This window comes from Melanotaenia boesemani, chromosome 22, assembly GCF_017639745.1.
Source record: "Melanotaenia boesemani isolate fMelBoe1 chromosome 22, fMelBoe1.pri, whole genome shotgun sequence".
Lineage (NCBI taxonomy): Eukaryota > Metazoa > Chordata > Actinopteri > Atheriniformes > Melanotaeniidae > Melanotaenia > Melanotaenia boesemani.
This window is the reverse complement of record NC_055703.1, coordinates 25,961,289-25,986,630: the sequence shown is the minus strand read 5'-3', so window position 1 is coordinate 25,986,630 and position 25,342 is coordinate 25,961,289. Positions and strand designations below refer to the sequence as shown.

General features: G+C 42.8%; 2 protein-coding genes across 2 annotated transcripts; one reads left to right on the top strand and one right to left on the bottom strand.

Moving 5' to 3' along the window:
* Positions 1-1,880: 1,880 nt before the first annotated feature.
* On the top strand, positions 1,881-15,430 carry adam17b (ADAM metallopeptidase domain 17b). Its single transcript, XM_041975472.1, has 18 exons — positions 1,881-2,222; positions 3,384-3,516; positions 3,596-3,729; positions 3,838-3,926; positions 4,990-5,170; positions 5,869-5,999; positions 6,077-6,163; positions 6,273-6,383; positions 7,465-7,609; positions 7,689-7,780; positions 7,954-8,106; positions 8,426-8,625; positions 8,701-8,804; positions 9,488-9,622; positions 12,075-12,205; positions 12,286-12,453; positions 12,570-12,626; positions 12,958-15,430. Exons 1-18 carry the CDS (start codon positions 2,141-2,143, stop codon positions 13,342-13,344), a joined length of 2,520 nt encoding a protein of 839 aa, XP_041831406.1. The 5' UTR covers positions 1,881-2,140; the 3' UTR covers positions 13,345-15,430.
* Positions 15,431-15,597: 167 nt separating this feature from the next.
* On the bottom strand, positions 15,598-25,342 carry cpsf3 (cleavage and polyadenylation specific factor 3). The gene is made up of 18 exons (XM_041975485.1): positions 25,141-25,342; positions 24,674-24,737; positions 24,494-24,591; positions 24,243-24,371; positions 23,199-23,376; positions 22,944-23,033; positions 22,474-22,624; positions 22,209-22,384; positions 21,975-22,133; positions 20,001-20,147; positions 19,421-19,573; positions 19,238-19,346; positions 18,565-18,663; positions 17,194-17,288; positions 16,485-16,572; positions 16,336-16,402; positions 16,076-16,172; positions 15,598-15,847 (listed from the first exon to the last, which is right to left on the bottom strand). Exons 1-18 carry the CDS (start codon positions 25,209-25,211, stop codon positions 15,719-15,721), a joined length of 2,100 nt encoding a protein of 699 aa, XP_041831419.1. The 5' UTR covers positions 25,212-25,342; the 3' UTR covers positions 15,598-15,718.

Below are 25,342 nucleotides of genomic sequence, written 5' to 3'. Positions count from 1 at the left end.
TATGGGACACTGATTTGTCTGACCACAATCCAGGCTTCCCCTGATGGGCCATCCTGGATACCTCTGAGAGAGGTTGAAGCAGAGTCAAGTTTATGAATATAACTTTGTTATGTAGACCATGATAAAGGTTTCAGTAATCCTTGGTCATGTTTCTATCTGCTGATGATGGTTGTTGATGCAGGTATGTCAAGGGAAGCCTTGCCAGATAAGGATAAAATTTAGAGATCCTTAGTTCTCATGATAACAATTATATTTTCACATTAGCCCATCTATTTGAAATAAAATAATTATTAATAGCTTATTATGATAAACTAATTTTAAACCTTAATTCCGCCCATTCCTCACAATCTGAATGTGTCACACCCTGAACTGAAAAAGTATATTAATGGGGGGAAAAAACAAAACAAAAACAAAAAAAACATTAAATATTCTTGGCAGAAATAAAATAAAAGTAAACGTTTAATGTTTTTCTGAATGTTTAGTGTCTCAATTGGACGTTCAGGAGCTCCATCGATGTCTGAAATTCAGTTTTCAATTTCCTTCTGTGTTTTGATCTCTGTACTTTGCTTTCAGGATGGTTCTGCGTTAGAGATTTTTTCTCTGTATAAAAGCGGATTTAGATGAGATCAGAGGTTATAAATAGACCCACCAGATGTTTCCGTTATTCTCTTACATAACGCAAAAGACGTGAATCTTTTTTTTGTTAATTTATTTTGTTTTTGTTCTGCATGTTTAAACTATTTTAGCGCGTAAAAATCACGACCACTTGTTCAGGTTCTTGTTTCCAGAAACCAGAAAACTCGCACCGTGACTCCGTCGCGAGTTCGTCGAGTGCGCAATAACATAAACAGGAAATGGGGAAGTAGTTTCAAAATAGAAGCAGCTCCTAAGGCTTTTCATTTTGTACTGTATAAATATAGCACAGATAGTAAGGATATATGTGTTTGGTCAATTATTTCTTTGTTTTTATGAAGTGCTTGTTAGCAATTAATCTTAAAACCACTGAGAAACATGTTTATTTCCATTTTTAGGCAGAGCCAAATTTGTAAGGAAGATGCAATTGTGGGATTAGCAGATGAATTTGAGAGTTTGCCCATGACAATTTTACCAAATCTTCTCTGCCAATGCCAAACAGCTTATCCTGCTATTTACTCGCTTTTTTTTCTTTATGGATTGGATGATTGAACACGGAAGAGATTAGACATACAGGCAATTTAATAATTGAACAAACAGTGGCCTTAGTGGTATGTGGAAGAACTATACACAAATGCTCATCTCACACATGCATTTCCATTACAAATGAGGCACAATTAAAAAGAAAACAAACAGGCTTCCAATGGTAAAAAACCTATTGTTAAGAAGCATTATAACGACAAAGAAAAAATCTATAAAGCACTTATATCCTTACTTTTTGTGCTTTGTTTACAAGCTGTGTTATTAATCATGCCCATAAAATGAAACTTCTACCTAAACCAGCTGCCTTTCCTGTAAAATAACAGGGGTTTTTACTTCCATCATTATATCTAAATACTATTATGTTTTCTTGTTTACTTTATATTTATATATTTTATACTATATCTTTAATTACATCTAGAACATTTTATTCAGTTCCTATTCACTACTTTGACCAGTCATTTACCCTCCAGGGACTAATAAAGTCTTCTGTTGCTGATTATTACATCTGATTTTGACATATGATCTCATTTATCACTTTTTATATTTAGCATTATTCATATATTTTTTTAATGTAATTCCGTTTAGCTTAGGGTATCCTCTGTGGTTTTGCAACCTTACTGTTGTACATGTCGAATACAACTTGAAAACACTGCTTTTACTATGAAGGCTTGCGAACTAACTTCCGGTTTGCCTTCTTTGTTCATGCTAGCTTTCCTCGCGGCTCTAGGTCTTCCTGGTTCCACGGACTGAAGGCGTTTTTTTCTACTTGTTTCTGGAAACAATAAAGATTCAAATTGGACGAGATTCGTTGAGTTTCCTCCAGAAATGTGTCAAAAAAGTGAAGTTTCTGCCTGAACTGCTGGATCCGGAGAGTGTTGGAGACTTGTAGCCGGGACAAGCTGCGACCTTCCTCTTCGCTTCTGTCCGTCCTGCTGTTCCACATCCGTCAGTCAAACTGTTCAACATGACACCGCAACTCACCCTTTTCACGGTTTTTATTGTTTTAACGGAGGCAGCCGTGTCGCCTCCCGCTGACACCGAGTTCGGTAAGTGTTTAAGGTCCATTTAATCACAGATTTCTGACAAAGTCCGTTTGTAAAGGACGAAAGTTTCCACTTTGAGCTGAAAAAGTTGATGGTTGAGGTAGAAGGAAGCCCACGTCTGACAGACACAAAAATATATAAAAATATTTAACGTGACAGTGTTCTCTTTCTTTAAACTCTTGTCATTTCTGAAGGGACTAATGAGATTTAAATTAAGGATGAAGACATGATTATCAACGCTAAACTAGTTTATAATGACATACATGTATAATAAAGCAACGAACTCTTAAAGAAATTCTGTCTTTCAAAGCCTCTTGAGATAATTAATTATTGGTCATTTAGGTGATAGGTCATACATTGTGCCTCTTTTCTAAAAAATCATGACCTGAGTTATTATTACTAACTTATAAGGCTTTTAAGTTCATATATTTCCATAACACCTAAGAAACAAAGAATATGCCTAATCTTATAGTTACTAATATGTTATTCATATGTGATGGAAATAACATTGAGAACACATTAGGTCCAAATCTTGACTCCTCATGTTTTAATGAGTCATATTTTAACAGTATATTATATTTAGATTAATCACAATGGTGATTGTAATTTTGCCTTGTTTTAATTTATTGGTCTATTGTACTTTCTTGTTAGAAACAAGTATTTTAAAAATGACAAACAACAGAGGCTCAGCTGACATATTTGTTTATAGTACCTGAAATAATCAAATATAAGCGTTATATTAATAACCTGCTGTTATTAATCCCATTTGTGTTTACATTGGGATTTTTCTGGAACATGTCAACAGTCTAAAACCAGGGCTTCTCAATTTGGTCCCATGAGGGCTTCATTCCTGCAGGTTTTCATTTGTTTTCCTGCTCCAACACACCAGGCTCAAATCAAAAGGATCCAAAAGCCTATAAAGTTCTGCATATTGACTTATTAATTTGAGTCAAGTGCGTTGGAACAGGGAAACATTGAAAACCTGCAGCCCTGTGGCCCTCGTGGGACTGAATTAACTAGCCTGGGTCTAGAGTTGTTTTACTCATAAAATGTGAATGTAGATGAAAACATGTGTGTTTGATGTCCGGATCTACATTATAAACACCATGATGAGCAGATTTCAGAGCGTCTTATTCTTCATATTTCCCATCTGTGGTGATGCAGATTCTCTCAGGTCCATGCTGGACGACTTCGACGTCCTTCCTTTCTCCAGCCTGCAGACTCATTCCATCCGCCGCCGTGATGTCCAAACTCAGACCCATGTGGAGAAGCAGCTGAGCTTCAACGCCCTGCACAGGTCAGTCTCCACATTTTACTCTTGCCTTTTGTGTGATTTATTAATTATGAACACATCCTCCTCCTCTGTGTGACTGCAGGCAGTTCAGACTCTACCTGAGGACCAACGACGAGCTCTTCACTGATGATTTTAGTGTCGTAGTTGTGAACGAAGACGGCCGAGAACAAAACTACCCCATTAACAGACACAACTACTTCACCGGGCACGTCATTGGTAACGTGGCGTTTGGACGATTCTGTTCGATGAGACGCCAGCTGTCTCACATCAGCTGAAATATGACCAGTCACAGCTGGTTTTTCAGCTCTGTTTTGTTTTTTCCAGGAGAAGAAAACTCTCGTGTTCAGGCTCACATCGACGACCATGAGTTCTCAGCTCACATCCTGACTGATGACACGGAGTACAACATTGAGGTAGTCTGCCAATAAACAGCAAAGGATTCTCAGAAACTTGTTTCAGCTGATGGATAAATCCAGCCTGCAGACACTGAATCAGTGGAGAAGCTTGACTTTTTAAAATGGGGAGGGGGTGGGGGGTTTAGTGGGTGGGCAAGACTTTATCAGGGTGGTCAGATACAAAGAAAGGAAATGATAGTGTTTGTCTTTCTAACACACACACACACACACCCACTGCTGTGATAACGTTGGTTACATTAGAGAGACATGAGAAATAAAATATATTTACATCACCAAGTAGAAAAATGTACAACAGCTTCTGAAAGGTTAATGGAAAAGTAAGTTGGTTGTTTTGGGGGGCAGTATGTGGAGCCTGATGTGGTGGTAGGGGGATCAGTTCTGGTTTACTGTGTTGGTGGTCGATTGGATTCTTGTGTGGTTAGTTCTACATGACTTTCTAGGTGCTGATACTGGAGCCGGGGTCTGATCTGTGTCCTTCCTCTTTACAAAAGTCAGAAATATCTCCCTTTCTCTTCATTCTTATATCTTATTTTACAAAATCAAACAATTTCAAGGCTATATTTCTCAAAAATTTCCTACTGTAACTACTTCAAAATCAGCTAGCAGTCTTGCTAGCCTCCCGTTTAAATGAAATTGGATCATGTAGCACTAGTTTAGTTAGCACTGAGTAACTTGTATGCGGAGGTACTCTTAAATAATTCTTTATCTTTTAGGTTTAGTATAGAAATCTTGATTAACTGAGTTTATGTGCAGCCCCTTAATACACTCACTGAAACCAAATATGACCTGGTTTCCCCAAATTTTCTAGCACTGCCATATAACTAGATTAGCACTGCTATGTAGCTTCAGGCTAACTATTTATACGAAATATTTTTAAAGGAAGACTAACTAAGAAAATACAAACTGGTGTAGTGGTACTGGTGATTCATGCAGGTCTGGAAAAACGTTTCTGTCCTCCTCCTCCAGCGGCCTGTCAATCACCTGAGGTGGCACTTGAGGTGTCTAGTCAGATTTCCCTCCAGTTCCGCCCCTATACTGAATCCTTCTGTCCTCTGTTCAGCCTTTGTGGAGGTTCACTTCAGCTCCCCCTGATGGCCGCCTCCTGATCTACCGCTCAGAGGACATCAGGAACATCAGCCGGTTGCAGCAGCCCTCTGTCTGCGGCTACGTGAGCTCTGACCCAAACCACCTTCTTCCCGACAGCGTCCGAGCAGCCATGTTGGATGAGCAGGAGGAGGAAGGTTGGTGGACAGAAAAACATTGAGAATCGATTTAGCCTCTTTGATGGTTTTAACCCTCTAAGCGCCAAAGTCGCAAAATTGAATCTTCATTGTGACACAATTGGGAGGTAAAGGGAGGTGAGGAGGGGGTTTATTCAAAGTATATGAGGAAAGGTGATGCAGAGTGGATTACAGAGCAAGCAGCAATATGTCGAAATGGTTTGTCACTTTTGATGAAGAACTTTCTCAGCTCTCAGCATCTCTGATTCTGGGAATATTTGCCTCCTGAGGATGACAATTGGTCATCTAGCGATAGTGAAAGTGATGCTTCTGTTGGAAATCACGGTGCATCCGTCTATAATAATAACAAACCTGAAGCAGCACATGTGGGAGATGACAACTCTGAGGCTTTACCTAACCGAGGTAAAGGAAGAGAGGCAGAATTCCAATATTTAAGAGGGTTTCTTGACATGGTCGAGGCAGTGGGGGCAGAAAACATAGCACTGAAACATCTGTGGGAGCAACAGAGGTCCAATTAGCGGTAAAAATATCCATGATGATGGCTGGGTGGATTTGAAAAATGAGAAAGTGCATCACAGGTAGTTAAACATTTTTTCTCATTTACAGTATGCCTTACAAAACTCAGGCGCCTAAAGGGTTAATGTGATAGAAATGTCTGATTTGCTGTGATGTGGGCTGACTGCGTGTCTCCTGCTTAGAGTCCACGTTCAGAGGGAAGCGTCAGGTCTACGACCACAAGAGAAACACCTGTCCTTTGCTGCTGGTGGCCGACTATCGCTTTTTCAAACACATGGGCCGAGAGGAGGAGAGCACCACCCTCAACTACCTGGTGAGAGCACATTGCTTTGTTTCAGCCTCTTCCTCCTCCTCACAGAGATGCTATCCAAACTCTGACTGTGTTTTCAGATTGAGCTGATCGATCGTGTGGACGATATCTACAGAAACACGTCGTGGGATGAAGAGTTCAGTGGTTATGGTGTTCAGATCCAGCAGGTGAGGGGGAAGATCTGGTTTACTTGGCTCTGAAAGCGAACTGACTGCTCCCACAGCTGACGTTAACACCACACATTTTCTTGTAAACTGTGTGTATGTCTGCTGTTAGATTATCATAGAGAAAGGACCAACTCCTGTAGACCCTGGAAGAAGTCACTTCAACATGAGAGGAAGTCCAGTGGAGGGACGAGATGTCTGGGATGTCAAGAAGCTTCTGGAGGTAAGACCTAACACCCACCAGGCTAAAAAGCTAAAAAGCTAACAGCAGTCATAGAAAAATTGATCTGTATATTACATTTCATGTAAACGAAAACTCAGAGTACTTTACATAAAACATTAAAAGCAAGATACAAAAGAAAGATTAAATATAGAAGAATTAAAATAAAGTAAAACAAATAAAAGAAATCAAATGGAAATAAAACAAGCTAAAATAGAAACAAACAACAGAATACATACAGTGTTACATATGATACAAAGATAAGGGGAAACACATCATCGTCCTTTCAACATACATACGTGAGAAATATATTCAGAAAAAGAAGAAGAAAAAGAAAAAACATGTTCATTAAACGCTGTGGCAAATAAAAGAAAAAGAACTAAGGTTTGGATCAGACTTCAGGTTTTGTGGTAGCTTGTTCTAGATATCAGGAGCAGAAAAACTGGAGGTTTAGTTTGAACTCTTGGGATGGAAAACAAACTTGACCCAGATGATCTTCAAAGTCTCTCAGGCTCATATAGCACCAGTAGAACGGTTCTATATGTTGAACCAGAACCATTCAAGACATTAATCTTTAGATGCTCATCTTCGTTTCCAAACACCATCATTTCAGATTTATCTTTATTTAGGTGAAGAAAATTTTGACACATTCAAGTATAGTGAAACCAGAGTCCCCTGGCTGAGACAGCAGTATAGAGCTGAGTGTCCTCAGCATTATCATGATCAGATATTTGCTTTGTTTCCATGAGCGGAGCTGGTGGGAGTATGTAGATACTCAACAATAGGGGGGCAAAAATTAAGCCTTGAGGGGCTCCACAGATCTAAAGTTACCAACTGATGTAAAAGTACTTCCTGTCTTTCAAGTAGGATTCAAATGAATACAGAACTGGACTGGAGACTCACACCCAATTTTCCAGTCGATTTAATAGGATTTAATGGTTGACTGTGTCAAAAGCAGCACAGATCTAGGAGCAGTTTTTCAGCACGGGTGACTCAGCAGCAGTGATGAAGTCTGACATATTCAGTGTAATTTGATGCTTGATGTGGCGTTCACTGACCTTTATGCTCATTTTTTGTCTTGCAGCAGTTCAGCGTGGACATCGCAGAGAATGCTTCAAACGTGTGCCTGGCTCACCTCTTCACCTATCAGGACTTTGATGAAGGAACTCTGGGTCTAGCCTACGTGGCCCCATCCAAACCTGACATACCCGGAGGTCTCTGCTCCAAAGGTGAGTCCTGCAGTTCCTCTTTTGACACACGAGTTGTTCTTCTTGTGTTTAAAGAAGCTGCTGTGGTGCTGCTCTGCAGGTTGTCCCTCAACTGCAAATGACCACGGAATGATCTACCTCAACACGGGCCTCACCAGCACCAAGAACTATGGAAAGACCATCCTGACCAAGGTGGGTGGGACCTCTGGAAGCAGCTGAGGGGACAATGAAAGCTGTCAGTACCTCAGTCATGTTCCTGAACTCAGTGAAAACATGCCCTGGAACCTCTTTCAGAAACAGAAAGTGACATTGTTAATGACTGTTGAAGCTCCTCCTCTCCCATCAGCAGTTTGTTGTCTCCGCAGGAAGCCGACCTGGTGACGACTCACGAACTCGGCCATAACTTCGGAGCAGAGCACGACCCGGACAACGTTCTGTACTGCGCCCCGCGGGAGGACCAGGGGGGTAAATATGTCATGTACCCCATCGCTGTGAGCGGAGACCACGTCAACAACAAGGTGCTGCTGCTGATCCTCCTCACCTGTACAGTGACTTTCGACAGTTATTCTCTGAGACCCAAATCTGAAAATGAACTTAAAATAATTCACATGTATTTTTTTTATGTGCTCGAATTATTAACTGTTACTGATTTGAGATTGTAGATGGATCTATAACTCCTTTTTCATCATGGTGGACTTCATGTGATCTTTCTGGATAAATGATTTGAATAATTAAATTCAGTCAATTCAGAATTTTCTGAAGCTTTAAAACTTGATGAAGACAAACATCATCTTCAACCTGCCAGAATAACTGAAGATGTGCTGTCTGTGTGTCCAGCTGTTCTCCAACTGCAGTAAACGCTCTATCGTGAAGCGTCTGCGTTCTCAGGCGGCTTCCTGCTTCAAAGAGAAGAACATTAACGTGTGCGGGAACTCACGGGTGGAGCTGGGTGAGGAGTGCGACCCGGGTCTGCTGCACATCAACTCGGACCCCTGCTGCACCCCCGACTGCAGGCTTAAGGAGGGGGCGCAGTGCAGGTGGGTGTGACCACAGTTTTGATGTGTGCGTGTTCTGCTGTGATGCAGTCAGCTCATCGTCGTCTCCATGTTCAGTGACAGGAACAGCGCCTGCTGCAAGAACTGCAGGTTTGAGTCCCGAGGGGAGGTCTGTCAGGAGCCCATCAATGCCACCTGTAAGGGCCGCTCCTACTGCACAGGTCAGCAGCACCAGTCACAGCATCATGTTTTAGGATCCAACCTCTACAACCATTTAAGAAATTATACATCCACTCTGCCATTCATTCAGCTTTATGTTTGATCAGAAATAAAACTAAACACATTTGACAGTTTTAGAGCAGAATTTTCTGGGTTTATTGAACATGCTAGGAAAAATGATGGAATCAACTATAAGACATTACAAAATAGTGTAAGTATGTAAATAAGTCTGGAGTTAAAGAGAATCAAAGCATTGGAAAACTAAAAGAAATATGAAATATGTTCAAAAGAAACGTAAAAACTAAAACAGGTAGAAACTGGACAGACAGAAACAGGTAAAAGGCCAGAGTGGATGGCAGTCATTACCTTTTACAGGAAGTGTCCAGGTGGAATTTTCTCATTCCATCAATCAGAAGAAGGCTTCAGTCCGTCCAGGATTTCTGGTTTTACAGCAGCTTTTGTAGCAGCTTTTTTTTCCTTTACATGATCTGGAAAACAAAACGAAATATTTTGGGGGAATGTTTTCCAAAGCTGGGAGGATCAGCTGTGAATAAAAACTGTTTTGTGTCTTATTTTTGATTTGTTTGAATAAAAAAAATTGTGAATCCGTAGTTTTTACCAGGAATTCTGCTCATTTATCTGGAAACAGATGACTAAAATCTACTGAATGTGTGTGTGTGTACAGGAAACAGCAGCGAGTGTCCTCCTCCAGAGAATGCTCCAGATGAAACGGTGTGTTTGGACAACGGAGAGTGTCTGAACGGAGAGTGTATCCCCTTCTGCCAGGCTGTCTTGAAGCTGCAGCCCTGCGCTTGTAATGGTACGACTCCCTTTCGGTCACAACCAGACGAGAGCTGAGATAAAATGTGATGAGATCAGATCAACACAGCCTGTCTTACATCAGGTCTGTGGATGAGGAAGGAATGTGGAGAATTTAAGGTCTTTCTCCTGAAAACACAGACACTTTGTGTCCTTCACATGGAAACCAAAGTGGTTTTCATTTCTTCTGATGAAGGTCAGATTGTTGCTGCTGTCAGAAATTCAGACTTTGGTTTGATTTAAAATTTTGATGCTCATTCAGACATGATGTGATTTAGAACAAGACAGGGCAGTTAAATAAATCCCTGTTTCTAACAACAACAACAAATCATCATCATCATCATGTTGTATCACAACACTTCAGACCATCAGATGAAGTCATTTTATAAAACACAGCAGTGTTGGATGGAAGCAGCTGAAAATATTGACCTCTAATCAGAAACTAAAACATTTGGTCTTAAAGTGTTTAAAGAAAGAGGGGGGGATGACATGCAGCTACACGCTGCCATGAAACACTTTCAGTTCTCTCTCACTCTTTTAATTCAGATGGAGAATGCATTTAACATTAACAGTGAAGTAGAAAATACCTGCAGAGGTTTTTCTTGTTGTTGCCGGTGAGTTAATTAATATTTTATTTTATGTCAAACATGTAAATATCGGCCAGAGCATAGAGTTAACTGTTGAACCACTTAAAATCCTGCCATTTTTGCCTAAAATGAGTTTTTATGGTTAAAAGACTTGTTGTGGACCACCGATTTTACTAGACCAGAGGTCCTCAACCCTGTTCCTCAAGGCCCACTATCCTGCAGGTCTTAGATGTCTCTCTGCTGCAACACATCTGATCTGATGAACCCAATCCCGAGGCCACCAAACTGGATTCCCTCAATGCCTCGGCTGCGCCTAGAAATTCTGTCCATAAAAGTTATGAACAGAATCGGTGACAAAGGGCAGCCTTGGCGGAGTCCAACCCTCACCGGAAATTACTCTGATTAACTGCCGGTGTTACGGACCAAGCTCTGACATCGGTTGTACAGGGACCGGACAGTTCGTACAAGCGGGTCCGGCACTCCATACTCCCGGAGAACCCCCCAAAAGAGTCCCTGGGGGACGTGGTTGAATGCCTTCTCCAAGTCCACAAAGCACATGTAGACTGGTTCAGCGAACTCCCATGCCCCCTCCAAGACCCTGAAGAGAATGTAGAGCTGGTCCACTGTTCCACAACCAGGACGAAAATCACACTGCTCCTCCTCAATCCGAGGTTCGAGTATCCGACGGACCCTCCTCTCTAGCACCCCTAAATAGACCTTACCTGGGAGGCTGAGGAGTGCGATCCCCCTGTAGTTGGAGTACACCCTCCCCACCACCCCAGTCTGCCAGTCCAGGAGAACTGTCCCCGATGTCCATGTGATGCTGCAGAGGCATGTCAGCCAAGACAGCCCTACAGCATCCAGAGCCTTAAGGAACTCCAGGCGGACCTCATCCACCCCCGGGGCCCTGCCACTGAGGAGCTTTTTAACCACGTCAGCGACCTCAGCCCCAGAGATAGGAGAGCCAGGACCAGCTACCCCAGACTCTGCTTCCTCACCGGAAGATGTGTTGGTGGGATTGAGAAGGTCTTCAAAGTATTCCCTCCACCGTCTCAGAACGTCCTGAGTCGAGGTCAGCAGCCCCCCATCCCCACTGTACACAGTGTTGATGGAGCACTGCTTTCCCCTCCTGAGCCTCCGGATAGCGGACCAGAATCTCCTCGAAGCCGTCCGGAAGTCATTCTCCATGGCCTCTCCAAACTCCTCCCATGCCCGAGATTTTGCCTTAGCGACCACCGAAGCTGCATTCCGCTTAGCCCGCCGATACCCATCAGCTGCCTCTGGAGTCCCACAGGCCAAAAAGGCCCAATACGACTCCTTCTTCAGCTTGACGGCATCCCTCACTGCTGGTGTCCACCAACAACTTCGGGGGTTACCTCCACGACAGGCACTGCCGACCTCGGACTTGCGGCCGCATGTCTTGGACACTCGGGTGAAGAGAGGGGCGTAGCTGTCAACTGATCACCACCTGGTGGTGAGTTGACTCAGATGGGGGGGAGGATGTCGGTCAGGCCTGGCAGACCCAAGTGTGTTGTGAGGGTCTGCTGGGAACATCTGGCAGAGTGCCCTGTCAGAAAGAATTTCAACTCCCATCTCCGGCAGAGCTTCAACCATGTCCCTGGTGAGGGGGGGGGGGAACATTGAGTCCGAGTGGGCTGTGTTCCGTGCCTCTATTGTCGAGGCGGCCAGCCACAGCTGTGGCCACAAGGTCGTCGGTCATCGGTGTTCTAATGTTTTGCTTGTAATTTGTGTCCTGATGTCCATTTAAAGCATAAATTTGTGTCTCACAACATTTCCTCTTAATTTGGTCTCTTAACATCTTCCTCTTAACTTCTGCTGCATGATCTCTTCCTCTTTGTTTCTCAGAAACCAACTCGTCATGTAAAGTCTGCTGTCGGAGTGGTAGCGGCACCTGCACCCCGTACCAGGACGATGTGGGAAGCTTCCTGTTCCTGCGAAAGGGAAAACCCTGCACTGTGGGATTCTGCGACGGAGCGGTGAGACGATTCTTCAGTCAGACACATCCTGGCTGCCCTGTGCAGCAACAGGAACTGATGTCCCCCTCTTGTGTGTGCAGGGGAAGTGCATGAAGCAGGTGCAGGATGTGGTGGAGCGACTGTGGGACTTCATAGATAAACTCGACATCAACACGTTCGGAAAGTTCCTCGCCGATAACATCGTTGGCTCGGTGGTGGCGTTCTCGCTGCTCTTCTGGGTCCCGTTCAGCATTCTGGTCCACTGTGTGGTCAGGATCATCTCACACCTCTCATGATGAAGCTGCTGCTGATTTTTAATGTTCAATGTTCGTCTGAAATGGTCAGAACCTCTGTGTTCTCATTCTTCATCTCTTTGTTCTTTCAGGACAAGAAACTGGACCAACAATATGAGCAAACCACCAAGACTCTCTTCTTCCCCAGTGTGAGTAGGAATGCTCTCAGATGATCCAGAAGTCTGAGAGGACATCAAAAATCTGTTGTCACTGACATGAAGAGATGTTTAAACTGATGTTGTGATGATGGATGATTATTGATCAGCTATCAATAATCAGACCACTAGGTTCAGTCACCTCATGGTCTGACGGGTCCAGTTTGGTATCATCTGTGCACTGCTGATACCGGAAGGATGACTTCGGACCTCCTTATGTTTAATGATTTGAAAAGAAAATAGTACATTTTTCATGCATGAGAACCAAACAGCAGGCTCAGGTCCGCTCCATCATCAGACTGACTGTAGTTATTTATTTTCCCAGAATGCCGAGCTCCTGAGCAGCCTGGATTCTGCTTCCGTCCGGATTTTCAAGCCGCTGAACTTCTCAGCTGCTCCACTGCGGTTCCAGCCGACCAATAATCAGCAGCCTGCCGGCCTTCCAGTGTTCAGCGCCAGTACCGAATCGGGCCCCACCCCCCCACCTCTGGACAGCCCCCGCATGGCCACCATCCAAGAAGACCCCAGCTTAGACTCCCACCTAGACGAGGAGGAGCTGGAGGAGGCGTTCGGGCATCCGGTGAGATCCGGGTCGACACGGCGTTCCTTTGAGGACCTAACGGAGAAAAATCCTACAAGTCGCAGCGAGAAGGCAAAGCTCTTCCGTCTGCATAGACAGCATCAGATCAACAGCAAGGAGACGCACTGCTGAGAAACACGTGGGAGGTGCCGTCTTCTGTCCGAACATGTTTAACTTTGAGCAGCTTTGAATGTAGTTTCCATGACAACAGAGCCTTGTGTTTCAGACCTGTCCCTCCTCAGGACCAGGGACCTCACGTTTACGTTACTTACAGCTACAAATGTATGAACATGTGGGTGGAGCCATGAGGTCTGGAGTAGCCATGAACACGGGAACCGTTCTGAAAACTGGATTCTGTAAATCCAAAAGTACATCCATTCAAAGATTTCCACTCCTGAGACTGTTTTGTTTGAAAAAGTTTGATCATTTCTTAGTTTCATATCAGAAATCCAAACCGGAGCTCATCTTTCATCAGTTTAAACTTTATTCATCCTGACTTCCTGTTCATCCCAACGTATCCACAGACAGAGGGGTGAATTAAAACTTGGTATTGGTTCTCTTTACATGAGGGACCTGTAGGTTCTTCCTTAGTTCAGTAAATCATATTCAGAGAGCACTTTGTCCAAACTGGTCCTCGGGAGTTAAAGGTGTGCTGTACTCATGCCGTTAACTGCTGTGCTCATCAAACTTAGTATCTGAGCTTTTAATTTTACAAACAAGTTTCCAAGCGAGCTGGTAATGGTGTCCCATGACACAGATTCTAGAATAGTTTTTGCCCTTTGTACAGGATAAAAACAGGCACGTTGCTGTAGGAATGTTGGAATTTTACGGTTGCTCTGTAAAAAAAAAAACAACATAATATTCTTACAGACACCAAGTTGGTGGGGAAAATGTAGACGCTGGTGGATTCTGGAACAAACACCTTACTCATTACCCCTGTGAACTTCCAGGTATATGTATGAGTTTACCTGCTTGATGTTATGAACATGTGTGGCCACGGAGCTCTGATCTCCAGCTGACCTCCCGCTCTGTGAACTTTCTCTTCCTGTTTACTGCTGATTAGATAATCTGTGACCAGAAAGGTGTTGTAGTTTTGACTGATGTTGCTGGACGTACTATGTGACTCCACCCTCTTTCAGTATGAAAGCTGCAGTCTTTAATACATGAAGCTTCTGGAAACTAATGTGTAGCTCTTATGTCCCACAGTCTCCATGGCTCTTGAACACCCCAGACTTTAAACAAAGCTTGTGCTCTGGTCTGTTCTGAGGCTCGCTGTGTGACAGCTCACACCCTCACCAGAAAAGAAAAAATGGGAGACAAATGAACAGCGTTACTGTCCCGCCACAGTATTTACCGTATTGCAGTCTTTTTTCTTGAGGTTTTGAGCCGAAGCGCCACGTGATGGTCAAACACTCACCGTTGTGAGCATGCTCAGAACCTGAAGAAGAAAACCGGTTCATCACAGAACATTTTCTATCCAAAGTTTAGTTTTTACTGTTAAACAGACTTTGTTCCAGCACTTTGCTGCCTGTTTGGTGTTTAAAACATCTTTTTAAATCCTCTGTTGACCTTGCAGTGAATCAGGTATTATTTTAGAAATGTACAGTTTGATTTGAAATGTGGGAATTATTATTTTGATGTTAGAGTGAATATTTTTGCTTGGTATATTGGGAGATGTTGTGAACTCTGCGATGAGTTCTGGTGTTTCATTCATAATGATTAAAGGCCATAAGCCTAATTCACAAACTAAAATAGCAAAATTAATTAAATTTTTTTAATTAGAGGTTTGATTACCAAAAAAAACCATCAGAACCGGAGACGGACTTTAAAAAAAGGTGAATGGATGGAAACAAACAGCTTTAATATGTTTTTTTATGTAAAAAATTAAAACTTGTAACAATTTTTCAACGGGTTTAAATGTCAAGTTAAATTCGACATCAAAGATGCTTCAAACCAAAATTCAGTCAAAAACTTGTTTTTAAGAAAACAAAACCCAAACCCCCCAGCTTTACTGAACCTGTTTGTGTCATTTTTTGTTTTAACAGAGGCAGACAGCTGCTTTCTCTTTTTCTGTGGTATTTGAACACACTTCAGTCAGTATTTTATAACATGCGTTGTGTTTTATGCGTTTACCTTCATTGTGATGTGAAGTCTAACGTTTGGTGTCATGTCGGAAGCTGCTGCTTTTTAATGAGAAATAAAGTTTCTGTTAAACAGTCCCACACTTTTCTGTTTTGATTGGATCACATGATCTCTGCAGGTAAACAGACCTGATGCAGGAGCACCAGGAATATTCTTTTCTTTTACACTGAAACAGATGCGATTCACTAATAAAGATAAAAATCACAGACGTCACTCTTTCCTGACAGTAAATGAAACAATGCAGGAAATTTAACAAATCAGGCTCTTTATTTTCCACATAAACAAATAATTCAGGTTTCCATGGCAACATCTTTACAGAAAATTAGTAAAAAACAAAACAAAACAAAAAAAAACCTGCTGAGAATTATGTGTCTGATGCGATTGGCTGAGTGGGCGGGGCCTGACAGAAGGTGGGGCTGAGAGCGTCGTAAAGGCGATGGACGGCGACTTCAATCATCTCCCTCAGAGACTCATCATCCGTGCACATCACCGCCTGCAGGACAACACACACACATCTTAGATTATCAGTCATCTCCTCATCACGTGACCTCTGCTGCTTCAAGGTTCTGTTTTAGAAATTTCCCTGAGGCTCTCCGAAGGGATTAATAAAGTATTTCTATCTATAGAGGAGGAAAATGCAGCGTGTGTTTTGCGTTGAGTGAACGCTCTGCAGCTTTGGTGATGATCAGGATGCATGACTCCGCCCACTTGTCATACTTACGCATGTCTCTGGGTCGACCGTCGCCGTAACTCCGTCCACAGTCACACACAAGTTTTTACTGTCTTTGAAATTCACGCAGTCGTCCCCGAACATGTCGCTGAAACACACACACAGAGTCAGGGTTAAGCTGAAAACATGAAAGGTTTGTTGGTTTTGACATGTGAGGAGTGCCAAGTGAGTGGAGCTTAACAGGAGATGAAGATGACACCTGCCCAGGCTGTGTGTGTGTGTGTGTGTGTGTGGGTGTGTGATGTACTCACTGAAGCATGAGCTCCAGCCGCTCTACAAACACCTCTATGTCGAAGATCTCCCTCTTTCCCTCCAGGACTGAAAAAAAACAAACAAAGGTTATAGATTCCACCGAGTCCCTGAACGCCTCATTGCAGGTAGTCGTGTTGCATTTACTGACACTTCTGGGCATTGGGATTTGACTGGACCTCCAGGATCACGGTGGTGACAGCATCAGCATACATGTCGTTGAGTGGGTTTGCGATCCACTGAGGAGACAACGCAGTCAGAAAACCTTTGTTGTTCGTAACCAAAAACTACACATGAGCAACTTCCTGAAGAGTTGGTGCGTGAGACACAGTCTGAGCTGATTATCAACTGAAGGTTTTCCAACCTTTGTTTTAATGAATTTGAAATTTTATTTCACTTTAATCACATCTACAAATGAATCAACATGTTGATAAACAGTATAGTTTACGTTTTTTTGAGCCTTTATGTTATTTTTTCCCCTCATTGTGGAGAAAAACAGGTTAATGAGAAAAGCAAAAAGAAAACTAAGAAAAAAAGAGGATTAAAAAACATTAAATGACAAAATATCAAAATATTTTTGAAAGATACACATTTCTTAAAAATGATTTTAGTGTCATTAAGTGTCTGAATATTTCTATATTTATGGTTTTATTTGCGAGTAGATCAGTGAGTGCATTGATCTTAATCACTGGAAACAGCTGCAGAAATAATCAGTCTGCTGTTTGGACTTTTAAAGATAAAAATATCTTTTGTCAGAAAACTTGTTAATGAGAAGAAATCTGAAAATCACCGAATTTTTTCTATTTTAAATTTCAAATCGGTGACTAGTCTGCTCAGACGGACTGCGGGTTGGTTCTGACCTCCAGCAGCACCATGCCGGCTTCATGGACCAGAGTGATGTTCTTGAAGATCTTCACTGTGATTTTTTCAGCCCCCTCCACCTGCTCCACGTCACCTGCAAACATGCAAACTGCACATCAACCCTTTAAAGCTCAACCCAAGAAGAAAGGGGGAGAAAATTCTAATTATTTTAATCTGGAGTCTTGATTAGGCCCTTTAAAAATGTAAAAAAACAAACAAACAAAAAAAAAAGAACATATTCATATTTTGTGTGACATGTCAAAGTTATTGTAGTGCATAAAGAGACCACCAGGGGGCAGAAAACAAGTATCGGATTGTGTTCAACAGGGTTTTGAGCAAGATTTCGAGTAAAAAATTTGACCATAAAGGGAGCTGTCGGTATCATATATGATAAATACAGCATTTAAGGGTTAAACACAATCAACTTTTCTCTCTTTTCCTTTTCACTTGTTCTTCCATTTAGCATTTTTTTTCAGTTTCTACTTTCTTATCTTTGTTGCTTCTTTTCTCTCTAAACTTCTCTCTAAACCAATGTTTGTCTCTTTTCATCAATGCGAAAACATTTTTCAGGGAAAGACTCCCGAACTAGTGCAGATCTCTTTTGGTTCAAAACACAACACTGTGCCTATTTTATCAAAATGTTGAACGAAAGCAAGACTTTTAAATGTAAAACATTTTAAAAGAACATATTTCAAACATATTGAATGTGAATAATCCATGAATAAAATCATGGCAAACTTTTTCTCATTACTACAAGCTCAGACCGTGTAAACAGAAAAATGTGGTAAAACATTAAAAACATCCCTCCTGTTGTTTTTGCTCTAAACTTTTCCAGACCAGGAAGTGTTTGTAAATATGGTGTCTATCAATGCTTCTAACTAAAGCAGCAAGTTTTCTCACACCTTGTTCAACAACTTCATCTCCTGCAGCAAACTCCAGTTAAAAGCAGATTTGAGTTTTTTTGCTATGTTTTTATTTCTGTTGCAGCATCAGTAGATTCATCCTAAAAACACACTCATGTGATTTAAAAGCGTGGCTTTCTGGTAAGATGTAGCTTCATGCTGTTAGCTACTTTCTCCCCATGTAATAACTCAAAGGCCTTGGGTGGGCTGCACACATAAATCCCAGTAAAAACATTTTCACCTAAATACTGACAGAATTTTACCGGTCCTCGCCTTCTTCGGCTCTTGACTCTGTGTTTTTTTCAACACTGATGAAACACTTCGACCAATTAATCCATTACAAGTTTTTCTAGGTGACAGTTGATTGACAGGTGGTCTAACTTAAGCTCTGCCAGAATGTGTGAAAAATACTGGTAAAGGTAACCAGAGAGAAGACTTCGAGGTGTTCCTGATCAGGCGAGCTCTTACCTGCCAGGTTTCGCAGCTGGCTGACCAGCAGGGAGATGGGTCCGGTGAACGGGATGGCCTGACTCTGAGTGACGGTGCCCACGCACAGATCTGTGTAATCTGAACAGAAGATATAGTCAGGAGACGCTGAGGAAAACAAGGGAGCCTGAACACAACACAGAGGGATGTGTTCAAAGGCAGGAAGACAGACACTGAAAAAAAGAACCAGTCTAGTCGGCTGTCTGTAAATCCACCTTTAAGCTCTCAGTAACGTGAACATCAGAAGCAAGTTCGTCCAATCAGAGAGCGCCTGACACAAGCCTTCTGATTGGACGAACTACACCTGAACTCACAAACTGATTCCAGAAACCTAAAACCAAATCTGAACCTTTAAACCCACAAAGACCTGAATTAACGCTAGGTGTACAGAAGGTCGGGAGGGACAAAATAAATCTGGAATCTTTTATGTTTCCTTATTTCTCTTCTCATCTGGAAAGCTTCTGCTTAAATGTTACTAAAGGCCACTTTCACCCCACAGAGTGAAGGATTGTGGGTATTTAACCACACAGACATGTTGCACAAAACACAATTATACAGAAATTAAATGTAAAAATGAATAAAACATCTTTTTCTTTGTCATTTTTTTCCTCAGATTTGTTGGCTAAAGCTGACAGACGGACGGACAGCTACTGACTGGAGAGGTCGGAAGGCGTCAGGATGTGGTAGTTGAAGTTTCTCTTGACGAGGATCCCAGAAACTCTCTCACCCTGACCGCACTTCTTGTCTGCAAGCGAGCCCATCACCTGCAGCAAAGCATGATGGGAGTTAAACTGTAGTCAGGTCCAGAGCTGCTTCCTGTGAGTCTGTTTGAACCAACCTTTGCCAGCTTCTCTCCTCTGAAGTTGAGCGTAACGGCCTCTGTGTTTCTCGGGTTGTGGACCTCGATGTGGACCTCGTCGTTGTCTTCGTACTCGCGGATCAGAGCTGCTTTCAGTCGGGCCATCTCATTCTGCTCACCGTGGACCAGAATCTGTGGATCCAGGATCACATTAACAGTGTAGCTCAGATAAAAGCAAACCATCAAATTAACTCCAGGTCAGTTTTCCATCGGTATGTGGTAGGGATGAGCAGGTGGAGCCTCATGAAGCTCTGAGGTTTTACTTCTAAGTGTGGCAGAAAAGATTTAAAGCTTTGAAGCTTCAGGATGATTAAAAAAACAGTGACATCTGGTGGCCGACAAAAGTCATAGCAACCTCTCAAGAGCATAACCGAAGGGTCCTTTTACTGTGCTGTTTTTAGTCATTTATACTAATAAATGACATCATCATCATCATACATTAAAATCTATTATTTGCTTGTTGTTAGAAGATACTGCTCTAAAGTTTTTGTTTAATGTTTTAGTCCAACACTTGAAAAGCACTGCAACACACGAAGTGAAGCAGTGATGACGTGATTACCACATGAGGAGGTTTGAGTGCTCTGATGAACTCGCTGGTCTGCTGGTAGTCTGTGTGGGCCGAGAAGGAGATGTAGTCCACCGACATCTTCAGAGGAAGCTTCTGACCTGACATGGTGTTGATCTCCTCCGGTTCTGTCATGATGTGCTAAAACACACACACACACGAACATTTAATAAATTTCACTACATTTTATAGTGGTGTTGTATAGAGTGTTTGAAACACCTCAGATTGTTTGTGTTTAACTTGCATGATTTGAGACTTCATTTTAAAACCAGACCCCAGAAACCTGAAGGTTTTCTCTAAAACTGTCTAAAATAAATAAATACATGAAAACTCAACCTCTGAAGAAACTAAAAACAGAAACTTTTATAGAAAAATAACTAGTTTGCTCTCATTTTATGTTGTTTGTGTGATTAAAAGACACTTGTGTTTAATCAGATCAGATAAAATCATAAAATCAGGTCTGAAACGCTTCACGATGCAATGTTTTAAAAAATATTTAAAATGAAAAAAGCATGGTCCTGGAGGGTTTTCTCTGGGTTGGGAATGATGTCCTGCCCCAGGTGGAGGTGCTTAAGTATCTCAGGAGTAAGGGAAGGATGAAGAGGGAGATGGACAGGCGGATCGGTGCGGCGTCTGCATCGGTCTGTCGTGGTGAAGGAGGAGCTGAGCTGAAAGGAGAAGCTCTTAATTTACCGGTCGATCTATGTTTTCACCCTCATCTATGGTCATGAGCTGTGGGTAGTGACCAAAAGAAGATCGAGAATACAAGTGGCCGAAATGAGTTTTCTCTGCAGGGTGGCCGGGCTCTCCCTTAGAGATAGGGTGAGAAGCTCGGTGATCTGGGAGGGGCTCAGAGTAGAGCCGCTCCTTCACATCGAGAGGAGCCAGATGAGGTGGCTCGGGCATCTGGTTAGGATGCCTCCTGGACGCCTCCCTGGTGAGGTGTTCTGGGCATGTCCCACCAGAAAGAGGCCCCGGGGAAGACCCAGGACCCCCTTAAGGGACTACAACCATAGACATATATACAACAAATATAAACAATTTTTCCTTTTTAAAACAATAGATATTTTTATTATAATCCTCTGATTTAAAAGAGGTCCCGATATAAAGTAGTAAAGCCTAATTTGTTGCATATTAATGCATCGTTAAGTAGATCTCTTTTAGCCTATCGTTAAATGGTTAACTGGCACAGAATGTAGATTGTACACAGTATTTTGAAACATCATACTATAAAAATGAACTAACAACGACCACTTATTAAAGGTTTTTAAGAAAGTGACCAGTGGGCAGAGGGAAGTCTGGGCGTCCCTGCTTAGGCAGCTGCCCCCGTGACCCGATCTCAGATAAGCAGCAAGAAAAAGAACGAATGGGTGGAAATAATACCAGATAATCTTTATGCAATATATTTACTCTATAAAACTATAGCTGAATAATTTTCTTTTCCTGTTGATCACTGAGGCAAACTTGGTAATAGCGAGCCATCTTAGGAACGTGGAAATAGTAATGGACACTTATGAAAAGGTTAACGTTCCACAACCGTGATCCAGCTGTTAGTTCAAGATCAGGATGCTGTTACAGACCCACAGCTTCATTTCTTTTGACCTATGATGAATCTCTACACTCGCCAGATTTAGGACTTTTGAATCATCTCTGGTTACATTTTGTTTTCTGAATCCATTTTTAGCAGCTTTACAAGCAGACCTGCACCACGAGGTTCTGTATGAGGACCACTGCTTTTCTTTCATTTCTAAATGATCCCAGTCGACTTCATCCTGAATTAATTAATAATTAGAAGATGATGCTTTGGTTTTATTTATTTAAGTTGTCAGATTATTTTCTCATAGTGAAACCCTGTAACGCCTCAGTTAAACCTGAGATTCTCTCAGCTGCCACAGCGTCTCAAAAACTCCTGGAATAAGAGGTGGTTCGGACTCGACTTGTGTAGAAACTAGGTTTTGTGTTGCTCACCTTGGCCAGCGTTCCCTCCACACAGTAGCCAGCGATGATGACTCCGTTTCTCTTATCGGTGCACCAGCTCTCAAACAGCTCTCTGGACAAGCCGCTCTGCATCATTCCGGGAGACGCCATCACGACGCTGGGGCCGATGTCGTCAAAGTGGTCCATGCTCTGAAACACACGAAGAACAACACAGTGATGCAGAGTCCAAACTAAGACAAGTCAGCCTAGTGAGCGCGCTCAGACCTTCAGGTTGCTGATGTGTTTAAAGACAAAGGGATTGTTGATGTTGATGGCCTTGCGGATCTTGTCGTTCATGGCGTTGATGTAGGTCTGGTACACGGCCATGCACTTCCTGGCCAGAGACGAGGCGTAGTAGATGGGAATGTCATGGAGCTCCGGATGGTTCTGCCAATACTCGTCTGGGTCAAACCCACAAAACCAGACTCAGAAATCTGAAGGTGCATCAGAAGTTATGTTTCACCCACTCAGAATGAAGAGTGAACCTCACCGAGGATGAGCAGCAGCTCCTGAGCTCGGCCCAGAGCGAACACGGGGATCAGGCAGCGGCCCTCCCTGTTCACGATGTCGTGCACCGTGTTGCAGAAACGAGCCTCCCTCTCCTCTCGCTTCTCGTGGATGTGGGTCCCATATGTCGACTCCTGTCAGACACAAACACACAACTTCTGAGTTTAAATGAACTTTAAATGACGCCAACAGACGGAGACTGTTCAGCTTTCAGGTGTGTCACCTGAGAAACGCTGGACCACAGCTTCAGGTTTAACAGTGTTTTGTCACAAACTCGTGTTGAATAAAAATTACACCCCTACCACCCTCTGCTGAGCTGTTTGTGAGCATGTGCAGACCACAGAAGAAACACTTCAGAGTCTGAGCAGGTGATTAAATCTGAACTAATTCAGTTTTTTTTTTTTAAACAGAAGCCACAGCGAGCTGCGAACAAAGCTCTGCAGCCACACTCACTGTGATGAGGATGTCAGGTTTCACACTCGGGATCTCTGCCGCCATCAGATGTCGGTCCTCCTGACGGGAGAAGTCTCCTGTATACAACAACTACACACACACACACACACATTTAGAGCAAGTAAGACGTAGACCATGACAAAAACAAACCAGAACATTCTGACAAAAGTGGACAATTTTTGTGATTCAGAACAAACTGTTGTGGAACGTTCGGAGGACTGAGACAAACAAACAAGCAGAGAAGAGTCGACAGACCTTCACGCCGGCGATCTCGATCATGAACATGGCGGCTCCGAGAACGTGACCAGCATGGTAACACCAGAACTTGATGCCGGCCACCTCCTTCACCTCGTGGAAGTTGATGGTCTCGATCTTCTCCATGCTGTCCTCAAGGTCTGTCTCTGTGTACAGCATGTCGTCGGCGGAGATGTTACTGCAACACAAGTCACACATCAACACAGAAACATCCAGGAGTTTTTCCTCTGTTCCCGATGTTTGGTGTTAAATAATTATAGGTGCAAAAAAACACTGCAAAGATTCACATGAACGCAGATATGCTTTTATCTGAAACTGACAGCAGTTGGTCTCAGTGTCCATCACCACAAGTCTGACTTTTGTTGCAAGAAACACACATTTTAGTGATTTAACAGTCCTACACAACTGAGAAAGCCATCAAACTCAAAAAGTCAACAATCATTTAAATTTTCACTTGGACGCAACTGAGACCAGAAGGAACTAAATCAAGGATCTCCAAGTCCGGTCCTCGTGAGCTACTCTCCTGCTGGTTTTGGATTTTTCCCTGATGCAACACACCCGACTCAAATCAGTGGGTCATTAACAGGCTTGTGCAGAGGTGTGTTGTAGGAGGAGACATCTAAAACCTGCAGGACAGTAGCTCACGAGGACCGGAGTTGGAGACCCCTGGACTAAATAATCTGTTCTGTCTCCTTTGGCGGGCTTTCCATGATGCAGTCAGGTACTGAGAATCACGATATGAACATGTTTGTCATGCAGATGTTTAACAGCTGCCGGTTCTGGTGTTCTGATTCAGTTTGAGCACAAAAGCAAGATCAGGTTCTTAAAAAACTGTAAGGACACACACACATTTAAAAATTCTCTGAACTGACCAATCCAGTTAGTGTGAAGATGTCCTGATGCTGGAAACATCACATCATAGGATAAAACACAGGAGATGATCGATACATCTGTTCTTCTTCCAAATAAATCATTTAAACCCTCCAAAAAGTGGAAACCTAGCCTTATGGAGAAGGGTATCTGCTTCACTCTGCCTGAACGTACCTGACTTTGACGTAGTCTGACAGCAGCCAGCGGTAAATGGCCTTGCTGGCATGTGTCATGAAGGTTCGTCCTTTAAAGCTGGTCTTCTGCAGAAACCAGGGCAGTGCCCCACAGTGGTCCAGGTGGAAGCTGAGGGGGGATGGAAGAGGTCAGATCCTGAACTGTTACCTGAAGTATCCTGAAATTTTAATACCTGATCTTTTCAGCTTCTGTTGTGAAATCAGAAGCTGAAGGAGGTTTACTGTACTCACTGACTGATGAGCAGCAGGTCGATCTCAGCCGGATCAATCAGGTCGATGTACGGCAGGGCGTCCATCCCCTCCAGACCAGGATGGATGCCACAGTCCAGCTGAACCACACAGACATAGACACGTTTTTACACATTGATGTTCACAGTTTACAGCTGAAGTGACAACAACACACTGTGTTACCATGATCTTTCTCCCCTTGAACTCCAGGATGATGCAGGACCGTCCCACCTCCTGACCAGCTCCTCTGCACACAAACATCCCATTAATCCACCAGCCATGTTTGACCAACCACCAGAATAAACAGCTGAGACCAAAAACTCCGAGAACCAATTAGTCAAGACAGTAGACAATAGATGGAAGATTAGTTGATTGGAAACAAGGCCAAACATTACGTGACTTATTGTATAACTACTGAATTAGAAGAAAATGCCATTCACTATGAAAACTGTTTATAGAAAGTTGAGAAATTTTTAAAAACTTCGTAAATAAATACTGTTTTCAGCCGGATTTAAATGCAGCTCTGATTATTTGCTGAAACTATTGAAACTGTTGATTTTTTATCAATGGATTAAAGAAATTAAGTAAAGAGGTGTTTTGTGACCGGAGTTTGGTGCGGAGCGGAACTAACGTGTCGCGCTTTGACTCACAGCGGGCGGATCAGCAGCTGGTCGCTCTCCTCCGCGGGAACCGTCACGTCTGCTTTGCGTTTAGCAGCCATGTTTACTGCGATAAACAAAACTAACTTCAACAAAAAAGCACGATCATCACGCCGTTAATCCACCTCTTCCCGCGACCGGTAACTACAGGTTTTATTGAAAGGCCACTTCCGGTTCCAGCTGCCTTGTCTCC

Coding starts and splice junctions, on each gene's coding strand:
- cpsf3 (XM_041975485.1), bottom strand. CDS start 25,211: ATGGCTGCTAAACGCAAAGCAGACGTGACGGTTCCCGCGGAGGAGAGC. Junction 24,592..24,673: donor TCAAGGGGAGAAAGATCATG/GTAACACAGTGT, acceptor TGTGTGGTTCAG/CTGGACTGTGGCATCCATCC. Junction 19,347..19,420: donor GAGGAGAGAAGCTGGCAAAG/GTTGGTTCAAAC, acceptor GCTTTGCTGCAG/GTGATGGGCTCGCTTGCAGA.
- adam17b (XM_041975472.1), top strand. CDS start 2,141: ATGACACCGCAACTCACCCTTTTCACGGTTTTTATTGTTTTAACGGAG. Junction 7,781..7,953: donor GAAAGACCATCCTGACCAAG/GTGGGTGGGACC, acceptor TTGTCTCCGCAG/GAAGCCGACCTGGTGACGAC. Junction 12,627..12,957: donor AGACTCTCTTCTTCCCCAGT/GTGAGTAGGAAT, acceptor TTATTTTCCCAG/AATGCCGAGCTCCTGAGCAG.